This window comes from Gymnodraco acuticeps, unplaced genomic scaffold (genome assembly GCF_902827175.1).
Source record: "Gymnodraco acuticeps unplaced genomic scaffold, fGymAcu1.1, whole genome shotgun sequence".
Classification (NCBI taxonomy): Eukaryota; Metazoa; Chordata; class Actinopteri; order Perciformes; family Bathydraconidae; genus Gymnodraco; species Gymnodraco acuticeps.
Genome location: NW_022990583.1, coordinates 3,725,705 through 3,751,424, shown reverse-complemented (window position 1 = coordinate 3,751,424; position 25,720 = coordinate 3,725,705). Strand labels below are relative to the sequence as shown.

The 25,720-nt window shown below is 42.1% G+C and overlaps 1 protein-coding gene across 3 annotated transcripts; it reads left to right on the top strand.

Annotated features, from left to right (window-relative positions):
* The first annotated feature begins 9,431 nt into the window (after window positions 1–9,431).
* ptpn3 (protein tyrosine phosphatase non-receptor type 3) lies at window positions 9,432–24,828 on the top strand. Of its 3 annotated transcripts, none has more exons than XM_034228232.1 (27): window positions 9,432–9,589; window positions 10,222–10,287; window positions 10,919–11,062; window positions 12,043–12,177; window positions 12,336–12,378; window positions 12,526–12,607; window positions 12,754–12,798; window positions 12,891–12,943; window positions 13,379–13,496; window positions 13,628–13,715; window positions 14,729–14,817; window positions 14,900–14,963; window positions 15,423–15,619; window positions 15,708–15,833; window positions 15,946–16,107; window positions 16,782–16,878; window positions 16,955–17,032; window positions 17,154–17,210; window positions 17,815–17,971; window positions 18,692–18,864; window positions 19,075–19,165; window positions 19,320–19,381; window positions 19,493–19,639; window positions 20,350–20,478; window positions 22,237–22,371; window positions 22,486–22,621; window positions 24,192–24,828. In XM_034228232.1, the coding sequence occupies exons 3-27, from the start codon at window positions 10,994–10,996 to the stop codon at window positions 24,212–24,214; spliced, it is 2,556 nt and encodes an 851-aa protein (XP_034084123.1). In that variant the 5' UTR covers window positions 9,432–9,589; window positions 10,222–10,287; window positions 10,919–10,993; the 3' UTR covers window positions 24,215–24,828. The 3 variants fall into 3 exon arrangements, with proteins under 3 accessions (XP_034084123.1, XP_034084121.1, XP_034084122.1); XM_034228230.1 differs by having other exon boundaries at window positions 9,433–9,589; window positions 22,237–22,382; XM_034228231.1 differs by lacking the exon at window positions 10,222–10,287 and having other exon boundaries at window positions 9,434–9,589; window positions 22,237–22,382.
* The last annotated feature ends 892 nt before the right edge of the window (window positions 24,829–25,720 follow it).

The following is a 25,720-nucleotide window of genomic DNA, read 5'->3' as shown; positions in this document are numbered from 1 at the left end:
TCTTTAATGAACTATTAGTAGAGAATAACGAGTAATTAATATACTTTATAGGGATCCTATTAATATCTAATGATACAAATAATGAAATTCAATAACATCCTTTAACCACTAGGTGTCCCTTTATATCACCTTTATGGTGTAAATACAGCCTATCTACCAATTGGATCAAATATAAAAGTCAGCCGAATTAGTGTTGATACTGCAAGGAGACGTATTGTGTGAAAAGAAATGTAAGATGTTGTTTAATGGCTGATATATTTATGATCCACGTCACGTTTTCAGTTCCTCATGTTTGTCTAGAAGTCTTCTCATCAGGGCTCTATAAATACAGAACTACGGCAGATATGTAATATTTAATGCAGCCGAACCGTGTATTACAATGCCGTTATGTGATGACTTCCAAAGAGAAAAGCAAGCACACTCGGAATAAAGTATTATTGTATTTTTTTTTCAATGTTTTCGGTCTGTTTCCGTTATTTGTTAATGACGATGTGCTGTGAGATGTGAGACTGGAATTGCACAGGGGAAAATAACGTAGGCTATCTTTAGATGCGGATTTGTTAAACTAATATGTTTTCGCTGTGGACCAACACTATACATTGACGGGGAAGGGGGTAGCAATAAAGATAACACCATTAAACAGTTACACAACATAACAGAAATAATATCGATAGCAGCGTCCCTAGCAACCACCTTGGTAACAATGAAAACGTTATGGACGCAATTTCCTGAAGTAATCTTCGTAATAACTAGCAAACTAAAGATCATGTACATCCACTGCACACATAATCTGAAATAACAACTCATATTTCTCGCATCAAATGACATCAAAACGCATTTTAATGGCCAAACTAACTTTAAAATAGGCATTTTCCATCGAGAATAAAACGAAGTTCGGCCATGTTTTTTTTTCTTCAGGGAGAAATTTGGAAGATCACGTGACGTCAAACAGAGCACATGGTGTAGTCCAAACGATAGCTGGGGATTCTGGGTAGTGTAGTGTCTTCTGCCATCCTTTACTCCGAAAACATATTTGTTTCTCCGAATCGAAGGGGAAAAATACAAAAGCATTGCACACAATTTAAACCAATCAATGTTGTGTAATTAACAAGGATAATCTGGTGTTTTTTAGTCGATGAGTAGTGCAGATATCACTGTAAAATCAATCGACAGTAAGGGGAATACTTACTTCCGGGTGTACAATTCTCCGTCATCCAATGAGAATGGACGCTCACATTTCCTTTAAGGGCAGCCGACACAAACGAATGCCGTGCTTCCATGAGCGTTTATAGAAGCATATGGACATCCCGGAAAGCTGAAAATGGACGCTAAGGGCCCCCCCCCTTGCGTTGAAAATGGACGCTAAGGCCCCCCCCTTGCGTTGGAAAAAGCCGACAGGGGACTTGACATAACGTCAACATAGGCCGACCTGGGAGTGAGGATGTGTTGCCCTGAGGGACCCCCGTAGTTAATTGACAAGAGTCGGACTCAGACCCTCTCCAAGTCACCCTGTAGGTACGGTCTTTGAGGTATGAGGTGAGGAGGGAAAGTGCAGAGCCTGAAACTCCAAGTTTTTGGAGAGTGCGAAGGAGGATCTGATGATTCACCGTGTCGAATGCGGCAGACAGGTCCAATAGGATGATGACAGAGGAGAGGGATGCAGTTTTGGCAGTGTGCAGTTCCTCCGTGACAGCAATGAGAGCAGTTTCTGTGGAGTGACCTGCCTTGAAACCAGACTGGTGCGGATCCAGAAGGTTGTTCTGATTGAGATAACAGGAGAGTTGTTTAAAGACAGCGCGTTCAAGTGATTTAGACAGGAACGGGAGGAGAGAGACAGGCCTGTAGTTTATACATCAGACGGGTTGAGAGTGGGTTTCTTAGGAGAGGGTTTACTCTTGCCTCCTTGAGACTGTTTGGAAAGTGACCAGAAGTTAGAGAAGTGTTGATGAAATGGGTGAGAAACGGTAGAATATCAGGAGCGATAGTCTGAAGGAGGTTTGAAGGGATAGGGTCCAGAGGACAGGTGGTAGGGCGGGCAGAGGTAATGAGGGTAAGAACCTCACTTGGAGAGAGAGGGGAAAAGGAGGTAAGTGTGTTGGTGGAAGGAGGGTCTGGTGACCCAGCGGTGAGTAAAGGTGAGTCAGAAAAAGAAGAGCGAATATCATTAACCTTTTTTTCAAAGTGGGTAACAAAGTCGCTTGACGGAAGTGAGGAGGGGGGGAGGAGCTTTGGAGGGTCCAAGAGGGTGGAGAAGATGGAAAATAGTTTTTTTAGGATTGGAATAGGAAGATTGGATCTTATCTTGAAAGAAAGTGCTTTTTGCCTGAGAGATCGAAGCAGAGAAAGAGGAGAGGAGAGCTTGATAGGTTAGGAGGTCGTCACGGTGTTTGGATTTCCACCATTTCCGCTCTGCTGCCCTAAGGACGGTTCTATTAGCACGCAGTGCATCATTTAGCCAGGGAGCAGGAGGGGACTGACGAGCCTGCCGAGATGTGAGAGGACAGAGCGAGTCCAGAGTGGATGAGAGAGTAGAGAGGAGAGTTTCTGCAGCAGAGTTTGGAGGCAGGAGATGGAACGAATCAGAGGATGGGAGGGCTGAGAGCACCGACGAGGCAAAGGTAGGGGGGGAGAGGGAGCGAAGGTTACGGCGGACAAGTGCAGGATGGGAAGAGATTAGTTTGTTATGTTTGGAAAGGGATAGAGAGAATGAAATGAAGAAGTGATCGGATGTGTGGAGCGGGTTTACAGAGAGGTTAGAAGTAGAGCAGTTCCTTGAGAATATGAGATCAAGGACATTGCCAGCTTTATGAGTCGGTGGGGACGGAGACAGTGAGAAAGCAAAGGCGGTTAACAGAGATGTTAGTTCGTCTATCTTCCCCGTCTGGAGGTTGAAGTCTCCGAGAAGTACAGCGGGAGGGCCAGTTTCAGGGATGAGTGAGAGGAGATTATCTAATTCCTCCAAGAAGTCCCCCAAGGCGCCTGGTGGACGGTAGAGAACAACAATGGTTAACTGTATAGGATGGGTTACTGTGACGGCATGGAATTCAAAGGTGGAAGGAGTGAAGTTAGGTAGCTTGAAGAGGGAAAAGCTCCATTTGGGAGATAGCAGGAGACCAGTGCCACCTCCTCTGCCAGTGGGTCTGGGTGTATGGGAGAAGGAATATGCAGTGGAGAGAGCTGCTGGGGTGGATGTGTTGGATGGAGTAATCCAGGTCTCAGTGAGAGCAAGGAAATCCAGAGACTGCAGGGAGGCGTAGCCAGAGATGAAGTCAGCCTTAGGAACAGCTGACTGGCAGTTCCACAGGCCACCTGAAACTAGATGTTGGATCTCAGTGGAGCACGTGGGATAGACGAGAGCAGGCCGGTTATATCGATTAGGAGATACACGGGGCCAGTGATAATTGCGAGAAGACACATGAACAGGAATGGAGAAAATACACATGATTATAGCATGAGGGGCTAGAAAACTAAAGAAAATATAAATAAGACACCAGCTCAATCAGAGTAGGATTTGCCTCCTCTTTGCCTCCCTCGTGACTCCCGCAGGACTCCAATGTCTTTGTCAGTCTTACTCCCGCAGGACTCCAATGTCTTTGTCAGTCTTCGGCTGTCTGACGCTGAAGCTGACGCTCCAGGAAAGAGCTACCCAAAAATGGACGCCTGATTGCTCAGTTCACACAGCTGTAGGGCCACGGCCCTCTAATTAGTTAACTATCTACAGCTGATGGGCGACAGTAGACTGGCCCTGCCTATATTAATGCAGGCTTGAGTGCTGAGACCTGTAAAGCAGGTTTCGCCTGAGCAGATCTGAGATTTAAAATCTCTCAAACGCGATTTAGCCGTTAAAGCTACAATAACAATTTATACAGAGTCGAATAAATGAAACAGAGAAGTCTAATTAAACAAGAATATAACTTACAGTGGTTGCTGCGTCAATAGGTAATGTCGTTACCGGGTCCAGATGCACACTGAGTTCATCAGATTTTAAATGCAGTATTTAAATGCTTTTTAAGGTACAAAATGACTGAGTCACGCGGTTGTACTTCACGCTATCAGTAGACTGGCCGTGCCTATATTAATGCAGGCTTGAGTGCTGAGACCTGTAAAGCAGGTTTCGCCTGAGCAGATCTGAGATTTAAAATCTCTCAAACGCGATTTAGCCGTTAAAGCTACAATAACAATTTATACAGAGTCGAATAAATGAAACAGAGAAGTCTAATTAAACAAGAATATAACTTACAGTGGTTGCTGCGTCAATAGGTAATGTCGTTACCGGGTCCAGATGCACACGGTTGAATACCTGACCTCCCTGGGGGAACAGTTTCCGGCGGATTTAGGCCACTGGATGGCGGTCGTCTGATGACCCCTGGAGAAGCACAGCGCCCAGACCCCTATCAGAAGCATCCGTTTGCAAGATAAAATGTTCATCAAAGTTTGGACTGTAAAGAACAGGTTTCTTACTCAATGATCCCTGGATGTCGTGAAAAGCTGCCAAGGACTCCTCTGTCCACTGTATCTGATTTGAAGACCGGGATCCAGTCTGGTCTGTGAGTAGAGCTGCCCTGGCAGAGAATTGTGGTACAAAGCGGTGGTAGAAGCCTGCCATGCCCAGAAAAGATCGGAGCTGCTTCCTTGTTTGTGGCACAGGACATGACTCGATGGCCTGAATCTTGCTGACCCGTGGCCGTATCACACCGCGTCCAATGATGTGGCCCAGGTACTCCGTCTCTCCAGCGGCAAAGACGCACTTCGATGGATTGATAGTCAGCCCCGCAGAGTAGAGGCGATCCAAGACAGTGTGCAGATGTTCCATGTGCTCCTCCCAGGTGGAGCTGTAAATGACAATGTCATCCAGATATGCTGCAGCAAAACCAGATAAATCACAAAGTACCTGATCCATAAGCCTCTGGAAAGTCGCTGGAGCACCATGCAGCCCAAATGGCATGACCGTGAACTGGAAAAGACCCAATGGTGTCCTAAAGAATGTCAGATCCCTGGAACGCTCAGTCAGTGGAACCTGCCAGTAACCCTTGGAAAGATCTAATGTGGTTAAGTATTTGGCTTTTCCAAGCCGTTCAAGCAGTTCATCGATTCTTGGTGTTGGATAAGAATCAAACAGAGAAATTGAGTTTAGGTATCTAAAATCAATACAAAACCTAAGACTGCCATCCTTCTTTGGCACAAGGACCACTGGGTTGCACCACTCGCTTTTCGAAATCTCAATGATCCCCAGGGACAGCATCAGATCTACCTCCTTTTTCAGTGACGCCAGCAGGCGTTCCGGAATCCTGTAACTCAGCCGTCTCACAGAAGCACCTTCTCTAACCACAATGTCATGCTCAACAATATCTGTTCTTCCAGGATTCTCCTGAAATAATTCTGACCTACAGATTGTTCTCACCTGAAGCTGTTTGTCTTCTGAGAGGTGGCTGAGGTCATGGCTCACCGTAGCCCCCCCTGGAGATAGGTATTGCTCCTCCACTTCCTCTTCCTCTTGCACATCCCTGATGAGCATCACTCTTGCTTCTTGTTCAGGTCGCGGCACACACTCTTTCAAGAGATTTATATGTAGTACTCTACTGGAGCGTGGCTTCCCAGGGGTCGATACCTCATATGTTGTGGGCCCGAGTTGCTTCTTGATCTCAAATGGTCCCTGCCACTTTGCCAACAGCTTGCTGTTATCACTTGGGAGGAGAACTAGTACCTTTTGTCCTGGGTTGAAGGATCTTTGCCGAGCTGACCGATCATACCAGGACTTCTGCTGTTGCTGGGCCACTGCCATGTGAGATTGGGCAAGCTGACTCCAATCGATCTCTCATCTGAACAACATAGGATACAATGTTAACAGATACAATGTTAACAGAACCATCCCTCGCCTTGTTTCCCTCCCAAATCTCCCTCAACAATGAGAGAGGTCCTCGTACTTGATGGCAGTGGTGGGATCATTCAGTGGAGGACACAGGTGTTTTTTTTCACTTTCTTTTCTTTAAAAAAAAAGATGCAGCGTGGAGGGAGAATTACAAGGAAACCGGGAGGACAGACAAGCCTTTCAAATATCCAGGAGAAGCAAGCCAGTAGTGAAGAGGAGGACAATGGGGCCTCTGGAGTGGTAGAAAGCACTGAGGGTGAAGGTAAGGAGCCATCCATGTCAGACCTGGTGGCCCTGCTTCAGGCTCATATGGGGCAGACGGAGGCTCAAGCGGCAAAGCAGAGCGAGATAACTACAAAACAGGAACAGCGGTTTGAAATAATGCAACAGCAGTTTCAGCTTTTGCAGTTAGAAGTTCAGGCCAGAACATCTCCACCAGATTCTCTGTCCGCAGACCCTGATTCATCAGAGGTGGAAGTCTTACCATCCACCAGCAACCATCCTCAGGTGCAAGCTGGAACTTCACAGTCTAATCTCCCGACCATTTTGTATTCAATCATCATCAATATATTTTTGGAAAGGGAAACTGTGCACAAACAGCAGTAGATATATTCATTTATTTAAAAAAATAAAAAGTGGAAAAAAGGGCACTTTTCTGGAGGAAGAAAAAGGGCAGGGGCTCAAGCCCACTTTGATGTCCATGTGTGCACATGCCTGCTCGTCAGATTAACTGTCTTTCTTTCTTTCTTTCCTTCTTCCTTAGTCACAGAGGGAAATCTGTATACAACCAGTGTTAATTAACTAAGTAGGCCTACATGTACTCAAGTAATGTACCTAAGTACCTTGCTACGTTGTACTTTTACTCAGCTACGTTTTTATGCCTTTAGTTACTATGCAGATTTGGATTAATTAAATAAAATGAAATCAACAATTAAATAAGACTTTAGTTACACCTGTCGGCTCTGCGTGGTGAAACTGGTTCGAGGGGCCCCCAGTGAATGTTTGCCTAGGGCCCCCACCGACTCTAGGATCGCCACTGGTTACAGCTGGAGTAAAATTCACAAGCTTAAAACTAGCTTAACTTTAACAAGCTTTGATAACCCAGTAATCAATAATTATAATCAAAGCATACAATATATACTGTATCATTCTAAAATGGCCAATCTGCATAAATGAGTACTTTTACTTTTAGTACTTTAAGTATATTTTGATGCCAATACTTATGTACTTTTACTTAAGTACTAACTTTAAGTAAGATTTTGAATACAGGACTTTTACTTCTCTCTTTACTGCTCTTTGGTAGTTTTACTTTTACTTAAATTCACAATCTGGGTACTCCTCCCACCTCTGCCCGTAAGTATGTGAGTAGGAGGAAACACAGTGGCATATGCAGGCCACTGATTTATTGTATGTGGAAATAAATCAACAAATGATAACATATTCACGGCCGGGAAGGAATGGTGCAGAAGATGTGGGTACAAAGGCAGATCAGTTGTTACTCTTTTTCTTATACACATATAACCAGAGATTTGCAGCACATTTTTCTGTCCTAAGGATAGTTAAGGGGTCATGGAAACTACACTACTGTCATGACAGCATTCCTGCACATGACACCTCTGTATCTGTCTTCTGTCTCATATACCTGTCCACACCATCCGGCCCATTTTCATACTTTTGATTTATGACCAAGCTGCTGTCATCTCATGTGCAGCTCAACTTTATCACATTTAGCTTATACAAATTACTTAGGAGTTTGCAGACTCTATTCTCCTCCTTTTAGACTGAATTAAATAAGCAAACGTTCATCAAATAAAAATAGAGGTAGGAAATATCTTGACAGAGAGGTAAAACATGAATTTCCTCTACTGTATTGTGTTTTTTCATTCTGGATTTTTAAATGTATTTGTTTATTTTCACTGGATATACAGTATGTCCTGGAGTCTTCCTCCGTAATATTAAAATGGTGCCATTTCATCTTGTACCCAGGGAACAATAACACAAGTATGTTTTCTAGCAAGTCTTTCAAAAACGAGTTTATTCATCTGAATTAAAGAAGAAAAAGTATTTATAGATAACCATGCATAAAGGAGATAACAATTTACTTTGTCATGAAATAAAATAAGCCCAAATATTTAACAGGAAGTATTGATTTAAATGGAAATGTGCAAATACAGCATGAGAGGGTGTGATGAATGGGACATGGAGTGCACATACTGAAATAACATCAGAGTTCTCCCGGTGTCTTTGCTTCTAAATTTGGAGCTGCTGGTTGGTACAGAGTGTCTTACTATTGCAGAAAGATGATCTTGGGACAGCAACAGGGGGGAGGTACCTCTCTGTTACAGTGCTGGCTGAGGGGGAGGGGGGGGGGGGTCTTCCCCATGTCACCCTAAAGTGAACTTGTCTCAGCAGTCTGACACCCCTTGTCACATCACTCTAACGAGACAGGAACTGGTCAGGGCTGGGTTAGCTCCATGATGCAACAGGTGACTCTGAACACAGCAAACACATCTCAACAATCTGACAGCATTCATATGAGAGACAAAAAAGGCAGCCAAGAGAGACTGCAGCTGATCAGCCCCACCTGACAGGTTCTTCAGAATAACAAGAAAGAAAGTTTAACCACATCAAAACTGTATTACAGAATTAAACATAAAGCCAATCATAACGTTTGGCTTCATTACATCTCCATTATCACCGGCCATCATCCTCTCTTTCTTTTTACATCTCATTCAAGAAACAATCTTATGTTCTTCCTTTAACCATCATTAACATTTCCTTATCCTTATTATTTTGTATTCACAGGCCTACTGTAGCCCACCTACACATCTTATGAATGTAAGCCTACATTCATATGCGATAGGAAGAATATAGCTAAAAAAAAAAGAAGGGATGTCACAGATGGTGAAGAGCACAGTGTGTTATCAAGAACAAGACTAGGGGTTTATCTTTTGAGACAGCAACAGAATATAAATATTATAAAAGGTAATGGAGCCAGTACTTGTCATAACGGATGGATTAAGGAACATCTTGAATACACACGAGGGCAGTAGTACTGCATGTGTCCTTTAGATGGAGACAGCAAACCAAAGGATTTCCTGAAGTAGACTGACACCTTTATTTATATGGGAATATATATTATCACTTAAAAAGACAAAAACAACCTTTTCACAAAAACAACCGTTTGCTTCAGTCTTTGTCAGTGAGTAGTTTTTTTTACTTTAGTAACATTTTGATTGAAGGACTTTTACTTATATCAGAGTATTCCTACACTCTGGTACTTCTTATTTTCCTTAAGAACAAGATCTGAGTACTCCTTGCACCTCTGTATATAGGTATAATTAGTCCAATCTTTATAATAACAATAACTATGCACAAATTATTTAAAAAAGTAAAATTACCTTGAAGAACTTAAACCTGAAATCTTCAGATAATTGTTGTTGTCAAACCAACGGTCCTTAACAAAAATATATTCAGCTTGCAATGATCAATAATGCCCTGTACAGTTTTTCCTAAAGTTTGTGCGCGCGCACCCTAGAGCGCGCATCACCCAGGGAGCGCGCGCGGCGAAGGGGCGGGGCACGCGGAGTCAGCGCAGCCAGGGATGAGAAACTTGTCCCGGATATTTACCTAACTATACCTGGCTCTTCCGACGTGCCCGACGTCTGTACAGCGGACAGTCTGAGGAATATAATCCGTCTCTGCAGCGGGGAAACTCAGGTACACACAACTTTGTTTGTCTTTTAAACATTATATTCCCAAAAACTTCGTTCCAAGTTGTAGTTATTTACGAGGACCGTCGTGGTGGGAGGAAAGTTTGTAATAGAAGAGTTCCTCCTTCTGGGTGTAGCTGTAGAAAACTTCAGGTCGTCAACAGGTTTATTGTCGGTGCTGTGGTTCAAAGTACAGCGAGGTCACAGCAGAGTTCATTATCGACAGTCTGACAACATAAATAAAGGCCCTGCTTATTCATTGGTATGTTTACGTCTGGGAAAGCAGGAGAGGCCATCAGCGCTTTATATCCTACTATGTGCACATTACATTTAGGCTTTGGCAGAAACTGTATGTTAACCGCGTTACAAAGCAAGATAATTAATGATTAATTCGTCTGTAGCTGTCATGTAGGCACAGACCTCAACATAACAGACATAGATGCAAGATCCAAAACACCCAGTGAAGTCATATCCACATGCTTTTAAATTAACATTTACTTGTAAGTTCATTAGAGGCATGTCTCTGTGAGGGCTGATTGTGGCAAACAAGTCACCAAACTGGGACCTGCAGCCCTCTTAATATATTCAGAATGTGTCACTGTGTTCAAACATTAACTCAAACACTGTGTGTCCTTTCAGAATCAGACTGAGACAGGCCGGCCTGGACCCATTAATCATTCACCTGGAAACCAAGACAGGACAAATGTACGTGCACACACTTGCATGCATATAGATGCAAACACAGACACATCTAGGTTTTCTCAAAGGTGGGCAAGTTATTGACTTTGTGCATGCATTGTTGGTGCATGTATGTATGTGTCTGTTTGTGCTACTGTTGCTACCAGCAGCTGATCTGGGATCAGTCATAGTGTAGATGGGCGTGTTCAACTCTGAAAATGTTTAACATTCTTATCATTCAGCTGCCTGCAAAAGGCGGAGAAAAGCTGAGGGAGAGCAGCAGGGAGAGGGAAGGGACATGTTCAGACCCAGGCCAAATAATTAGGAGTTACACACACACACACACACACACACACACACACACACACACACACACACACACACACACACACACACACACACACACACACACACACACACACACACACACACACACACACACACACACACACACACACACACACACACACATACACACACAGTCACTCCTTTGCATTCACGCAGCATTACTCACTGCAGCCTGATATTCCATCCAGCACATATATTACTCACCACACAATGTCATCGCGCTTTCTTAGGAAGACAACAGCCTGAAAACATCTGACACAATTTTTTTGGTTGTGTGTGTGTGTGTGTGTTTGTGTCTGTGTGTTTCCAGGTCCCCACTCGGTGACGAGCTCAGGGCAGGGTGTTTGTCTTGAGAGGGAGGGAGAGTTACCGTGGTAACACAGACATGCCAAAACTGGACCTGCTTTGCCTGGTTCAGCTGCTGGACGGCACTATCGAAACCTTCAGAGTCAGCGTGCGTAACACACACACACACACACACACACACACACACACACACACACACACACACACACTCAGACATACGCACACTGTTTCCTGTCTGTTGCTGAGGAGATCATATGTTGCTCCTATCCATCTCTGTGCTTTGCTAACGATCATAGCGTCAGTGCAGTGACTGAATACTCTTTCCTATTCTCATTGATCTTCATCTCTTATTTATCACGTGACCTTGGTTTGAAGGTCACACATTCGCCCCCTGCAGCTTACAGAGCTTGTCACAAGGAGCCTCAACATCATCAGCACATCATGTCATTACGCATTAAACACACACACACACTTACACATACAACCACACACACTCACACACATATACAAACTCTGGTAATCACAGAAATGGCTCTTTAGGACACCAGCTGTGCAGCATCTTTCTGTGATCAGTGGGAGTGGTTGTTAGCATTATTACATTCCCCATAACTCTTCTTTTTACAACTGTACTTTTCTGAGTTTAGAAACGTTTTTTAAATTGTACAGATTTTCACTGAAGATATTGTAGAGCCTTTTTTAAATCGATCTTCACACTTTAAAATGATTGTTTTTCACTCCTGCAAGAACTCACTGTTCACCGCAGTTTACAGTAAACATGGTTCTGATGTGAATGTGCTTCGGGTTACAAAAGTGTGGAGAAAACTGAGCTGCTGGTATCCCTCAGAGTGATTAATAGTTCAACTACAGAGTGTTGTGCTGCAGATAGAAAGCCTTATTTTCACCTGGTTATATGCATTATTAATTGTTTGTTTCTGTGTTACATCCATTTTAAATATTTAAAATGAAAACAGAGAAACTCAAAAATACAAAAACAATTGTCCTTATCCATACATTTAGCACTTCACTGACATATGGCATGTTATATTCGCTTGTGCAAATAAGCAACCGGGTAATGCAACTCAAAATGTTGGCTGATATGACTATTTGTTTGTTGTTTCCATCTTTCAGAAGCAGGATGAAGGTGTTGTTCTGTTGGACCTGGTATGCGACCACCTGGGCCTGCAGGAGAGGCAGCTCTTCAGTCTACAGATCAGAGAATCCAGCACAGCCATCGCCTCGATCACAGCCAGCACACACTCTCCTGTGAGCTCACTGTTCATCTGCTGCTCATTGGAGCTCGGATTGTTATGTATTGCACTTGCTGATTGCTGTTTAGACGATGATAACCACAGGGTATGCTTACATGAATGCTTTTTTTAGCCCTGGTTAGCCATTATACTTAATGAATTTCTTTCTCTCAGAGATGGCTGGAGCCGGAGAAACCCTTGAAGAAGCAGATAAAAGGTATTTGGTTTGTTCAGAGAATTCACAGTCTGTACCTGAAATAACTTTACTGGATAAACACATTTTAATACATTTTGTTTTAGGACATTTCAATACATGGATTGAGGTGAATTTGCAACTATAGATATATATTCCATTTCTCTGCAGGTCTTGCATCTCCCTTTTATCTGAACTTCAGAGTACGATTCTTCATCTCTGATCCTAACTCTCTGCAGCATGAACAGACAAGGTTAGCATGTGTCTTTTTGTTGCACTAATATATGAATAAATATTGATCTGGACAAGTTGTATGCATCAGAAATGCCCCTTTTAACAGGGTTATGTTTAAAAATGAACGCTTGAGTTGGTTCAGTTCCTCTTGTCTCACCCCTGCAGGCACCTGTACTTCCTCCAGATCCGGAGTGACATTAGAGAAGGACGGTTAGTAACTCAACAAAGTAATCACCCGCCCCCCCTCTGTGCACAGTTTGTGTATAGTTCCTTCAATGTGTAATCATGAAGTATGATTGCAGGTTGCAGTGCCCGCTGAGTGCAGCTGTAGTGTTGGCCTCTTACACCGTGCAGTGTAAGTCCTATCTCTTCTGATTAATGACTTCATAATAACTGAGTGAGTAATTAGCTGAGGGTGCTCTCAATAAGCAGCATCCCTCTGACAGTACCCCAGATGTAGGGCTGTAAAATAGATTGCGTTAATCAATTGCTTAAAAAACACAGCATAAAAGACTGCGATGTTGCAATACTTGATGCTACACTTTACAATCAAATCATAATTATTTTCATTTATACCTTTTTTGTTCAATGTTACATTTGGATTCAATGAAATAATATGAATAATAAATAGTTTATCACAAAAAAGAAGGTTGGCAATATGTTCCTTTATATCTGTTAACAACATTATCACAAATGTTCCTCATAACGTGCAGCACTACCCACGTGTCAGAGTGTAAATGTAGGATCTGGTAATGTGTGGATGCTGAGTGTCTCTTTCTGTCACCTGCAGCAGAGACGGGGGATCACTGTCCGTCTCGATACCCTGGTTACCTCTCCAAGTGCTTCTTCATTCCTGAGCAGGATGAAGACTTCCTGTCTAAAGTGGAGGATCTGCATCCACAGCACAAGTAATTCTAACAGTTTTATTACATCTAGTTACCAACAAAAAACAACCGGTTTGTGGTGCATTTGGTTCCAGAATTTGTATGTGACTTTGTGTGTGTGTGTGTGTGTGTGTGTGTTTGTGTGTGTTCCTTAGGGGGCTGAAGCAGAGCGAGGCAGAGCTGTGTTTCCTCAACACAGCACGGACGCTGGAGTTATATGGAGTGGAGCTGCATTCTGCAAGGGTAGAGTGATTCCCTTGCTTAAGGGATAGTTTGGCTGTTTTCCCAGGAGGGGTTGTATAAGATACTTATCCATAGTCAGTGAATCGCAGAAGATAGCAATAGGCACCCCTTCTTAGTTTGGAAAAGCAGACAAAATGTCAGAAGTTGCAGCAAGGCAGTACATGATGTTTGGTATATTTCCACTGAAATACTTCATGTTTCTCGGCTCTTTTCAAAGCCAGCAGATTCCATTGGCACGAAACAGTGCAGCAAATGTTGCTTATGCTGGTCCCTCGCCTCCATTGGTTAGTTGTTTATGTTATGTGTTACTTGGTGGATCCAAACGTACCCTTTAAGTCACACGTAACACACTCAAACTAAACGTTTGTGTTTTGCAAGTATGATTTTGTCAATAGTGAGGTGTCTTTGAAGAGATTATAGATTACTTTAAGTTCCCAATGGAAAGGGAATCAGAATCAGAAACGGGTTTATTGCCAGGTAGGTTCACACGTACGAGGAATTTGACTTGATGTCATGGTGCATATATAAAATATAAAACAAAAAATTAAAATAAAAGTACACATATAGCGAACTATATTAAGAACACTGTAAAAAAAATATAGTTAGATAGCAATCAAATAAAGCAGTAATTTACAGCGAAATAGAATGCAGTGAATTATAGAATATAAAATATTATTATAGAATATGAAATATAAGGTAAAGCATTGAAAATATTCTAGATATAACGTGCATTAAACTGATTTTACGAGATGGCTACAATGTGTTTTGCTGCTTCCCCCTGTCCACATCTTTGCTATATATTCCTTTCTGTTTCTCCAATCTGGGGGGTTGGCAACTGTATACAATATTAATACACGGACTATAGATAAGTACCTTATACAATCCCACTTCAAAACATCCAAACTGACCCTTTAAACTTTAATGATACACTTCATGTTTCTTCCTTTCTCTGCATCCTCTATGTTCCTCTCATGTTTGACTCTTTCTGTCGATCCCTGGTCTTTCTGTTTCAGGACACCAACGACGCCCCTCTGATGGTGGGTTTGGCCTCCAGTGGTGTTGCAATATTCTGTAATATGATTTGCTCCAGTTTCTTCCCTTGGTGAGTGATAATCACGCTAATTATATATCTTGTTCCTGTATTTTCTCCATTTCCTTCAACCAATTGCATTCTTCACATGTAGGGGGAATATCATCAAGATTTCATTCAAAAGGAAACGCTTTCTTATACATCTGAAACGTAAACACGTGAGTCACTGTGTGATTAATTTGTTCTTAAATATTGTAAAAGGTCTGCTTTGAATACACGGTCTCATTTAATTGCTCCACACTCTTAACATGTACATCTATTGAAAGTTTGAAGTCAGCACAATTAATTTTTGTGACTGTATTTTAAGCTTGGCTGTAATTATAGCTCTAATCTTTCTGCAGAATTACACAAATGTGACTAGTGACTACTACATGGTCTGCATACAGTAGACGTGAATATGGCACTGACTGAATGATTCATGCCCACACTTTTGGCAGGTTATCTCTGTGTGTGTTTGTGTGACAAGTATTAAATCATTCATAGACAAATATCAAAATGGGCAGTCTTTTATTTACGGCATCCTGAGCAGCAACTTAAGTGCAGAGACATAACCTTGAATATTTGATTTGCAAAGAACTCCAACAATATCAAGCATTTAAAAAAACTCTATGTTTTAGGGGGAGACGCAGGACTGTGAGGTGTCTCTGGTTCTGCCCTGTCCCAAGACCTGTAAGAACCTGTGGAGGTCCTGTGTGGATCATCACTCTTTCTTCAGCTCCAACCGGACCGCCAGGAGCCCCAGAAACAGCACCGTTCAGGCCTACAAAAAGCTAATAACACAACACCTGGGCCTCAGCAACACTAAAACTGAGAGGTGAGCCTTGCACCTGTACAGACAGTATATCCGTCTGTACATGCTCCAGATAAATACTAAAAAGTTTATTTTCCTTCCTAATTTGTAGTGGCCCAGTGGGCCAGCGAGTGGTGGGGGGGATGGTGTGGAACCCAGTCCTGCAGAGGTCGATTTCGTCAGATCACCTAGAGACCGTGAGTCTGCCGTCTAGATCGCCCCCAAACACCCCCAACTGGTATGACCCGACCATCATGACATATCCAGTATCTTTTCTTTCTGAACTCATATTGTGTTATTTGATTCAAATCTTTCTCTCCCCTTGTTTTGCCTGTATGTCTCTCCGGCAGGCGAAGTCCACGAGTTCGCCACGGCATCCGCAAGCCCCGCCCATCCTCAGTTGAACTAACCAATGACATGAAAGACATGTCGGAGGGGGAGGACGTCTTCTACACATACAGGGCGTCTGTGAGCAGCAGCAAGGACAGCGAGGGAGACAATTCATCGCATCAGTAAGTATCAGTTACAACAGAAGTGTGTGTCTGTCTACTTCTTTGGCCCACTTTGAACATCTCTCTCAATTGAGTGGGATTCATGGTGGATTGTAGAATTGAAAAGAAACACATTTTGAAATCTGGATGTTTGGAAAAATAGAAAGGGTTTCAACCTGTAATAAAGTGGAGGCGTGTGGTGCAGTGGGTTGAGCGTTGGTGTTGGGATCAGGGGGTCACAGGTTCAAACCGTCAGCATGTCGTTGTGTCCCTGAGACACTTCACCCCAAATTGCTCCTGTGGGGAGTATTGAGTATGTAAGTCGCTTTGGATAAAAGCGTCTAACATGTAATGTAATGTAATGTTTATGAATAATACAAATGATACGAATTTGACAAGTATTTATTTATTGAATTATTGCTGCCCTTCAAAACACTTAATGAAACATTAAAGCAACAGTATAAAACACATAGAAATGTATCAGGAAATAATTAAATCAAATGGTAATACACATGTAAACCTTCAGAAAGGCGTGAGCTTTACTGTATAGAAAATACGTCTAACGTATATTGTGAAAAATATTTATTATAACCAAAGGAAGAATTACAAGAAGAAATTACATTATTATCACATCCATATTATCTTTTATTCTTTAAATCAGGGTAAACAAAATGTCGTAATTTCCTCTCTTCCAGCGGTCCTGGCTCTCCCAGCCATGATGAGGCTTCGATGCATATTGATGGCAGTATAGGAGAGGACGATGCAGAACACAGCTCACAACACTACCAAAAGGTCCGTTATCTCATCATCAAGTTTGTGACTGTTAATCCATCGATGTGCATTAATTCTGAGGTCTTGTGTGATGCAGGGGGCTCTCGGCGACGGGGACTTGATGCTGTTATGCATCGCCCCCGATCACGACGGCAAGTTTGGCTTCATTGTTAAAGTGAGTCTCTTTCTTTCTTAGAATCGCCACACAAGGCAATGTTTTTGTTTTTATTTACTCACATTATTTTTGTGTTGTAACTCCTCCACTCCTGCTACATTTATTTCCCAACTCCTCCTAGGGTGGAGTGGATCAAAAGATGCCTCTAGCAATTTCCCACGTAAAACCTGACTCTCCGGTAAGAGCGAAACAGACGTGTTTGTGTTTTTACGGCCTGGTGTCTCCAGGTGACGTCAAAACTCCTTAATGAGGAATTATCATTCAATGTATGGACTGATGATGACATATTTTGAATAAGAGCAGATGATTGGTTGCTTGCAAGAAAAATAAAAGGCTATTGTGATGTTATTTATGTATATGATGTGTATATAAATGCTGACAATTAGTCGATGAGTTCGGAAGGATTTTTAATAATAAAGATTTAAAAAGCACGCGTTAGTATACTATGTGGAATGTTGAGCGTCAATACAGTTATCCATGTTTGATCAATGGTCATTTAAAGAAAATATCAATTCAAAACAAACACAATATCTTGATTCAGATTCACTAGATTCTTATATATTTTCATTGTTACCAAGTTAATTAATGAGCGATACATTTTTACAGTTGAAAAATGTCCCTAAAAGTGTTCTCTGGTGGACAAACTATGTTGTTACGGGTTTGCTGACACAGACCATAATCCTCATATATCTGCATATACTAATAGACCCCGATATAGAATGAACTTCAGATTGGCGTGTGGTGTGATGTCAGCTTCTTTAATGACTCTGTGTTGTTTGTAGTCAGGTCGATGTGAGCCTAAACTCCTGGAGGGAGACCTGATAGTGCTCATCAACGGTCGAGACATTTCTGAACACACACATGATCAGGTTGTCATGTTCATAAAAGCCAGCCGAGAGTCACACTCCAGAGAGCTGGCTTTGCTCATCAGACGTAAAGGTGTGTGTGTGTGTGTGTGTGTGTGTGTGTGTGTGTGTGTGTGTGTGTGTGTGTGTGTGTGTGTGTGTGTGTGTGTGTGTGTGTGTGTGTGTGTGTGTGTGTGTGTGTGTGTGTGTGTGTGGTGTGTGTGTGTGTGTGTGTGTGTGTGTGTGTGTGTGTGTGTGTGTGTGTGTGTGTGTGTGTGTGTGTGTGTGTGTGTGTGTGTGTGTGTGGTGTGTGTGTGTGTGTGTGTGTGTGGTGTGTGTGTGTGTGTGTGTGTGTGTGTTGTGTGTGTGTGTGTGTGTGTGTGTGTGTGTGTGTGTGTGTGTGTGTGTGTGTGTGTGTGTGTGTGTGTGTGTGTGTGTGTGTGTGTGTGTGTGTGTGTGTGTGTGTGTGTGTGTGTGTGTTGGTGTGTGCAGACAGACAGACAGACAGACAGACAGACAGACAGACAGACAGACAGACAGACAGACAGACAGACAGACAGACAGACAGACAGACAGACAGACAGACAGACAGACAGACAGACAGACAGACAGACAGACAGACAGACAGACAGACAGACAGACAGACAGACAGACAGACAGACAGACAGACAGACAGACAGACAGACAGACAGACAGACAGACAGACAGACAGACAGACAGACAGACAGACAGACAGACAGACAGACGTCTACACACTGTCTGCCATGTTTCTATGCATATTTATTACAGCCTTGAACCGTCCTTGGTTTCTCAGGTCCTGGCCGGGTGGCACCCCTGCTGCAGTTACCTCCCGCCCTCACGCTCACCTGCCAATCACAGGGAGGCCGACCCTCACCTAGCCCCTCTGAGCGGGTCACAACACTGGAGGAGTCAATGAGACAGCTGGAGAGAGGAATACAATCTGGCACTCTGTGTTTCCATTTTGAGGTATTTCAAATGGAACTAAACTGCAAATGGATATTTATAAGCAGTGCCAAAATATGTCTTTATTTTAAGCAGGATTTAGTTTGACCCACTCAGTTATTTTGAGCCTTTTTAAGTGTTGATTTTTGGGACAGATGGCGGCGCAGGCCTGGAATTTGTATATTTTATTTGTGTCTGTGTGTTTACGCTTGTGTTTACGCTTGTTATTTGTAGAATTTATACAGGAGGAAGCCTGGTCTGACACTAAACTGTGCTCGGCTCTCTGAGAACATGGACAAGAATCGATATAAGGATGTTTTACCTTGTAAGTGCTGATTGCTCGGACTACCTGTGTGTCTGTGCCAACTTCTTACCGTGATCTTGAGCTCACCGCTGTCGCACATCATGAAATGAAATTGATCCAGCCTGCGGTGCGGCGACTGCTCGGTTACGACCCTCACGTCCTGCTCTCATTTCAGACGATGCCACCAGAGTGGTGCTCCAGGGCCAGGAGGACTACATCAACGCCAGCCACATCACGGTGCGCATCACTGATGTGAAACTGAGTGTCTTATCTCTGTCTGACATTTAATGTAAACTCATCCTCTGTGTAGTGTTTGCATCTGTGTGTGTTTATTTGTCTATCTCGTAGGTGGCGCCCCCAGAGTCTGGTGTGTGTTTACGTTATGTCGCAGCTCAGGGTCCATTGCCACAGACCTGCACTCACTTTTGGCAGACTGTTTGGGAGCAACAGACACACACCATCATCATGCTAACAACTCTCACCGAGAGGGGACGGGTATACATGCTTTTATTCTGTAAACAGCTTAATTTACACAGGAATGGAAATGAGTAAACAGAAAGGAAAACACTTTATTTACATTACACAGCTCAATATGAGCGGTGCATTATCACAGTGATTACTGCAGCGCTGTGTCCTGTTACTTGATTATTGTAATCACAAGGTTCATCTGTGATATTTACACACAAAAATATTCAATTGGCACCGTTGTGAGTAATTTCAGGGTTTTACAGTGCAGAGAATAGCTAATTGTAAAGTGTGAACGGGATGCCAAAGATAGAGGAAGACACTTCCACACAGCGACTTATCAAGGTCCTGCTGAATGAAGATATCTCTGTGTCAGCTGTTGCTTGGTAACCAGATGCTTTCATTAATTGATAATGTCCTGATATTTGTCAAGTGCCCTGAGTTTCTCCCCCACTTGATGATCATACACACACACACACACACACACACACACACACACACACACACACACACACACACACACACACACACACACACACAAAATCAGTTCTCATCCTGCCCCTGATGAATTGCTTTTGTTCCTCTAACTGCCGGGTGGATCATGCGGCGCTCTTGAATTTGAGTTTGATTTGATGAGAGCAGAGTGCAGCTCATGTAGCAGCAGCAGCAATTAATTGTATCCTGACGGATGATTCATGTCACATGTAATGTAATCTCTCGCCAATGTCATACGTTTGCAGACCAAGTGCCACCAGTACTGGCCGCATCCGCCGGAAGTGAAGGATTATGGGCACATGCGAGTGAAGTGTCACTCTGAGGAGTGTAACCTGGCGTATGTGACGCGACAGTTCACACTGACACACACACAGGTACCGTAGCAAATAGATCTGCAATGATTAGCCGATCAACAGATCGTTAACTATTTTAATAAATGACTAGTTGTTTAAGTAAATGTAAACCGACAACATTTCTTGTTTAAGCTTCTCTAATGTGTACATCAGCTGCTTTTCCTGCACATTTTCTCAACATTATAATAAGATCTATATTTTTGGGGTTTGTACTTTAGCTTGGATACATTTTTGTTGTACCTTTTAACAAAGATGAACCTAAAAAATAAAAAAACGGAATTAACATAGGGATAATGAAAAGAAAAAACATACAATAAAAATAAACTAAAATAACACAAATACTAGATGAAGATAAAGGAAAATTGGTAGGCTACTGGATTTGTTCTTGTAAAAAAAAAACATGAGGGCAGAGCTTTCAAGGGCAGAGAGAGCTGTATTGAAGCATGTCGTACAGAAAAGCCAATAATTGGATTTTCTCTTTAATATGGTTTATAAAATGATTTCATACTTTATTGAAAACCTTTGAGGAGCCCCTTTAATGAGTATTTTATTTTCTCTCACTTAGCAAAAAGCAGGTCATCTCGGATCCAATGAGTAAAGGTTGGGTTAGCGTGGGTGTGCATCTTTCCATTTAAGTACAATTAAGCATCTAGAGAGTGACGAAGCAAAAGTGTCAGCTTCAGTCTTACATTCGTGGGGGTCTGGAGGGACACCAAAGACAGCTCTGAATGGAAAACAGGTCAATAGTTTGTCTAAAGATTTAAAATGTTAAACCCTAGAAAACAAGACCTTTAACTCTGGGATATTATGATGTAATAATATTGATGTTTCTTTCTTATAGGCCAAACAATTGATTGAGAAAAAAAGTCTATAGGTAAATCAATTATGAAAATAATTGGTTGCAGCCCTACTAGCAAAGTTCACACCTGCGCTCATATCCACACGAAAAATGAGCAAAGCATGACCATGGTCTCACAACACAGATCTGTTTATATGTGTGCAGTGACATGTACCATGTTTGTGCCATATGTCACATTACAGATCTCTCCACAGGCAGCATAATATCTTCAGCCAACATACAGTCACCTCCGTGTGGATGGCTTGGTCTGAATGAGTGCGTGGGCGGGCCAGTGTTAGTGTGTATTACCTGTGTGTAGGTGTGGGTGGGCAGGTCTGTCTGGAAGGTGTATCTGATGAAGTGTAAAACCCTTTATATGGGAGATAATCAGATTAAATACCTGTTTTACACATTTACTTCCATGGCAAACAGGTAAATAAAGAAATAATGCTCAAAGAGGCATGAAGTATAAAGGCACACACAGAGATAGTGCTGTGTGTGGGCCCATCTGTTCCTCTGGCGGAGCGAGTTAATCCCTGCGTGGAGTCACAGGCCACATGACCGTTATAAATTCTAAACTCAGCTGTTCTCTATCCTGCCTGTTTTCATCTTTCTGTTTCCCTCTTCACTTCCTGACCTCAGCTCTTAAGTGCGGGTTTGATTTCCTCACCTGCTCACAAGTTTAAAGCTCAAATCTATTCGGTCCACGATATCTGTTATAATTTCTGAATTTGTTTGGGTCAACTTTCACCTGCTTTTTTTTTACTATTGCAACTTGATTCTTGACCAGGTCTCCCTTTTTAAAAAGAGATCTAAACCTCAATGCAACTTACCGGGCTAAATGAATACATCTACTCTTTCCTAAAGGTTACATGTTTACCATTTCAAATACAGGACTTTAAATATTGTCCTTCTTTTTTCTGTGTGTGTGTGTGTGTTAGCGGGGTGAGGAACGTGCAGTCACACACTTACAGTATGTCGCATGGCCCGACCACGGCGTACCCGATGATCCTTCAGACTTCCTGCTGTTCATCAGCTCGGTCAGGGAGAGGAGGCGAAGTGAAGAGCCACTAATGGTACACTGCAGGTAACACACACACACTCACACACTCATAGGGTAAACTGTTAATGAGCACTGCCTGCACGCCTCTAATGTTCACTCAACGCCGTGTGTGTGTTTTGAATTTCAGCGCTGGGATTGGACGGACAGGTGTTCTGATCACCATGGAGACGGCGCTAGCTCAGCTGGATGGGGGTCAGCCGGTGTTCCCGCTGGACATCGTCAAAACTGTGAGGGATCAGCGAGCCATGATGGTTCAGACCACGGTACGGATAACCACCACAGTGATTGTTCTCTCCCATAATAAGTTTGTTTTCTTTATTATTGCTATATGATACCCTGTTGATGAGAGAATTTGAATCAGATAAAACATGAAATAAATGCAATACGCACATACCTATGAGGATTGGTTGGGTATATTACATATACATACATAAATAAATTAAGGTATATCCAACCGATTTGTCTCCTTCAAAGGAATATCTGTCCGGTAAAAAAGGCTTGACAAGGGGGGATGTAACCACATATAACCAGTTTATTTTGAAAATGTTTTAGGCAACAGAAGATGTTAAAAGTTTGGGGTGAGCAAGTTGCACTTTGAGGTGTTTTTACTTCCAAAATTATTTTCTTGTCCAACATCATAGTCATATATTTTCTCTTGGCTCAATACAGGCTGTTCAAATGCATTTACTATTTTAAATAGTGAAGTTCGTGTTTTAATATTGGATTATGCTCAGTGCAATTCTCCTGAAAGGTCAGAATATTTGGTTTGATAAAGTTAAAGCTTCTGGGAGATTGAAAAGTCTTGAGAGCTTATATTATTTTGTGAATATACCTTATAAAGAAACTTTTAATAAGGGAGAGTAGAATCCTCGAAAATGACTTCTCAAATGGCCAACTTCCCAGTTCTTGTCATATGTTGGATCTTGTCATCTATAACCTTCATTATTACACACACTTGGCTGCCACAGTTTGATGAGGCTGGAGAAGCTCATCATTTGCACGCTGAGGTTAGAAGCCGTGCTCTGTGGCCCCTCAGTGGTCGAAGGAGAGGAAAGTGTTACTCATTGCTTTGATAGGAGGTAGCGCTGGGAATATGGCAGCCCTCCAGTCATAAGCCTGCTTCTAGGCCACTGCTGCTGCCAATATCTCCCGTATTTTGAAAGAAGATCCAGTCCCGTGGGCTTCTTCGCTCTGATGCGTTTGTGCTGATGGAAGGCTTCCTCAGGTTTCCCCTCATATGTTTGTATCCCTGACATTGATGGAAAACATGCACAGTCAGAGGACAAACCTTCATGCCTGGTACACAGACTGGATAAACACATATGTTTGAAGGAAAAGGTTGGCATTGATATGTACTATATCCTTCTTCCTTATTGAAAACAAACCTCATAAAAACAGCAAACCAAATGTGGTTCAATTATTTTCAGATCCTGAGCCTGTCTGTGAAACTGTTGAAAATTAAATAGATTAAAATAGGTCACAAATACACTGTTAACAATTCAATCTCACCACAAGGTCTACTCAGTAGCTGGAGCTTTTTTTTCTTTAGTAATTCTTGCAACATGGCTGTAAATATGGCACTTTATATTTCACTGAAATATATCAATTTCATTGAAAAAGGTTTGAAAAGAAACAAAAACTGCACTGGTGACTATTTTTCCGACGTGTATTAAAACACATTTGGTTGTTAGTGAGTATTGCCTCTTGTGTATTCTTTTATCGCTTTTGGACAACAATGAACTGAACAGGATCAGGTCATTGTTGAATAGTTCCTTTAATATATTCAGCAATTTCAGTGTTGTGTAACAGCTGTAAACTCTTTGTGTGTTTCAGTGTCAGTTCCAGTTTGTGTGTGAGGCCATTCTGCGAGTCTACAAAGAGAAACAGGAGGGATCTTCAGCACCGTAGCTCGAATCAGCAACAGGACCAAAACTGACACACTTCCAGTTTCATCCTTATCTCATTGCAGGCAACTGCCACAGAGGGACTTACAGCGCTATAGCAGATTAACCTCTGCCACCGCCTGCCTGGTACACAGACTGGATAATGAGAGTATAACCAGCTCAAGAGTACAGCTGTCTGTGTTCTGCGTAGCCTATATTCAATGTGAGAGTATGAATCTTACACCTAGTCGGCCTTAGTGTTTGCTTATGAAGCTCGTAGAGGCTGCGGTCTCCATAGAGACTGATGTAATACTGATGTGAGCTGCTCATTTCTGTCCCAGAGGCCACTCAAGAATGCTGCCTCTACTTATGAAGCTATGTGTGCCTTGAACTGAAACCCAATGGATCGAATGGCGCGGCAGAGGCAGACCTGGATCGTTTTAATCGTTGTTTATCTGTGTGTCCAAAGATGAAGAGCATGGCAGCCTTTAGATCAGTACAGCAGATACTGTAAGGTACAGCACAGAGGAGCACCAAACTCCACTCTTCAACACTGTTAAATTATTAAAACACTTAATACATTCTGATTTATACTCATGTGTCTGCTTTGTCCGATCTTTCATAGTGAGTGTCAAAAATAACATGATTAAATGGGGATTTCTCATTATGTCAAGTTACAATCTTAAACCCCTTTCCCGCTGTACAATACATCTCTAACATCTGGCTTTTAACTTTGGTGGGAGGGGTTACAATCCGCATTTATTCCTGGGACAGATTATTCTGCACTAGTCAAGGTTATTTATCAACTACAGCTCCAATTTGCAATGATGGAAAAAGGAACACCCTAATTGTTAACCCTTTTTCAGTGCATTGCTGTGTGAGATACTCTCTTAAATAAATATATAATAAATACAATAAACATTTTGGAATTATATATTCATGAATGTACATAACAATTCCAGTTACACAACAGCAATTTCACCTACCTGTTTATACCCGTTCCATGTATAACTCTAGTTTAAGAGTTTAAAAGAATGACTCGATAAGTAACAAATACTTCAAATGCAATGGCTTTCATCAGTTAGCCATGACTCAAATGGCCATTGTGTGAACTTATTGATGATAATGATTACTTAAAAGGCTCTGTGGTGACTTTTTATGCATGCTATTTTCACTATTCCTTGCAGATTGAAGCTCCTGAAATAAAAAGAGTAGTCTGCTTATGTGACCTTCAGCTGAGTTTCTCTAAAGCTGGCAACATGACAGTGAAACTTTCAGCAATACAAATCAGCCCAATTAACTAATTAATTAATTAATCAGCCTGGTTAGGAAAAAATATTGTTTTAAAATAAATAATCAATCACTAAATGTATTATGGCTGTGGGGATTTAAGAATCGTTACAGGTTTCTGTTGTTTTATTAATTATGTTATTCTTTTCGCTGTCCTTTTCTCATATGTATAACTCAGGCACAAACATT

Excerpts from the sequence above, each read along its gene's own strand:
- ptpn3 (XM_034228230.1), top strand. The coding sequence starts at position 10,994 with ATGCCAAAACTGGACCTGCTTTGCCTGGTTCAGCTGCTGGACGGCACT. Across the intron at positions 12,608-12,753 it reads CTGCAGCATGAACAGACAAG|GCACCTGTACTTCCTCCAGA; the intron begins GTTAGCATGTGT and ends TCACCCCTGCAG. Across the intron at positions 13,497-13,627 it reads GATCTGCATCCACAGCACAA|GGGGCTGAAGCAGAGCGAGG; the intron begins GTAATTCTAACA and ends TGTGTTCCTTAG.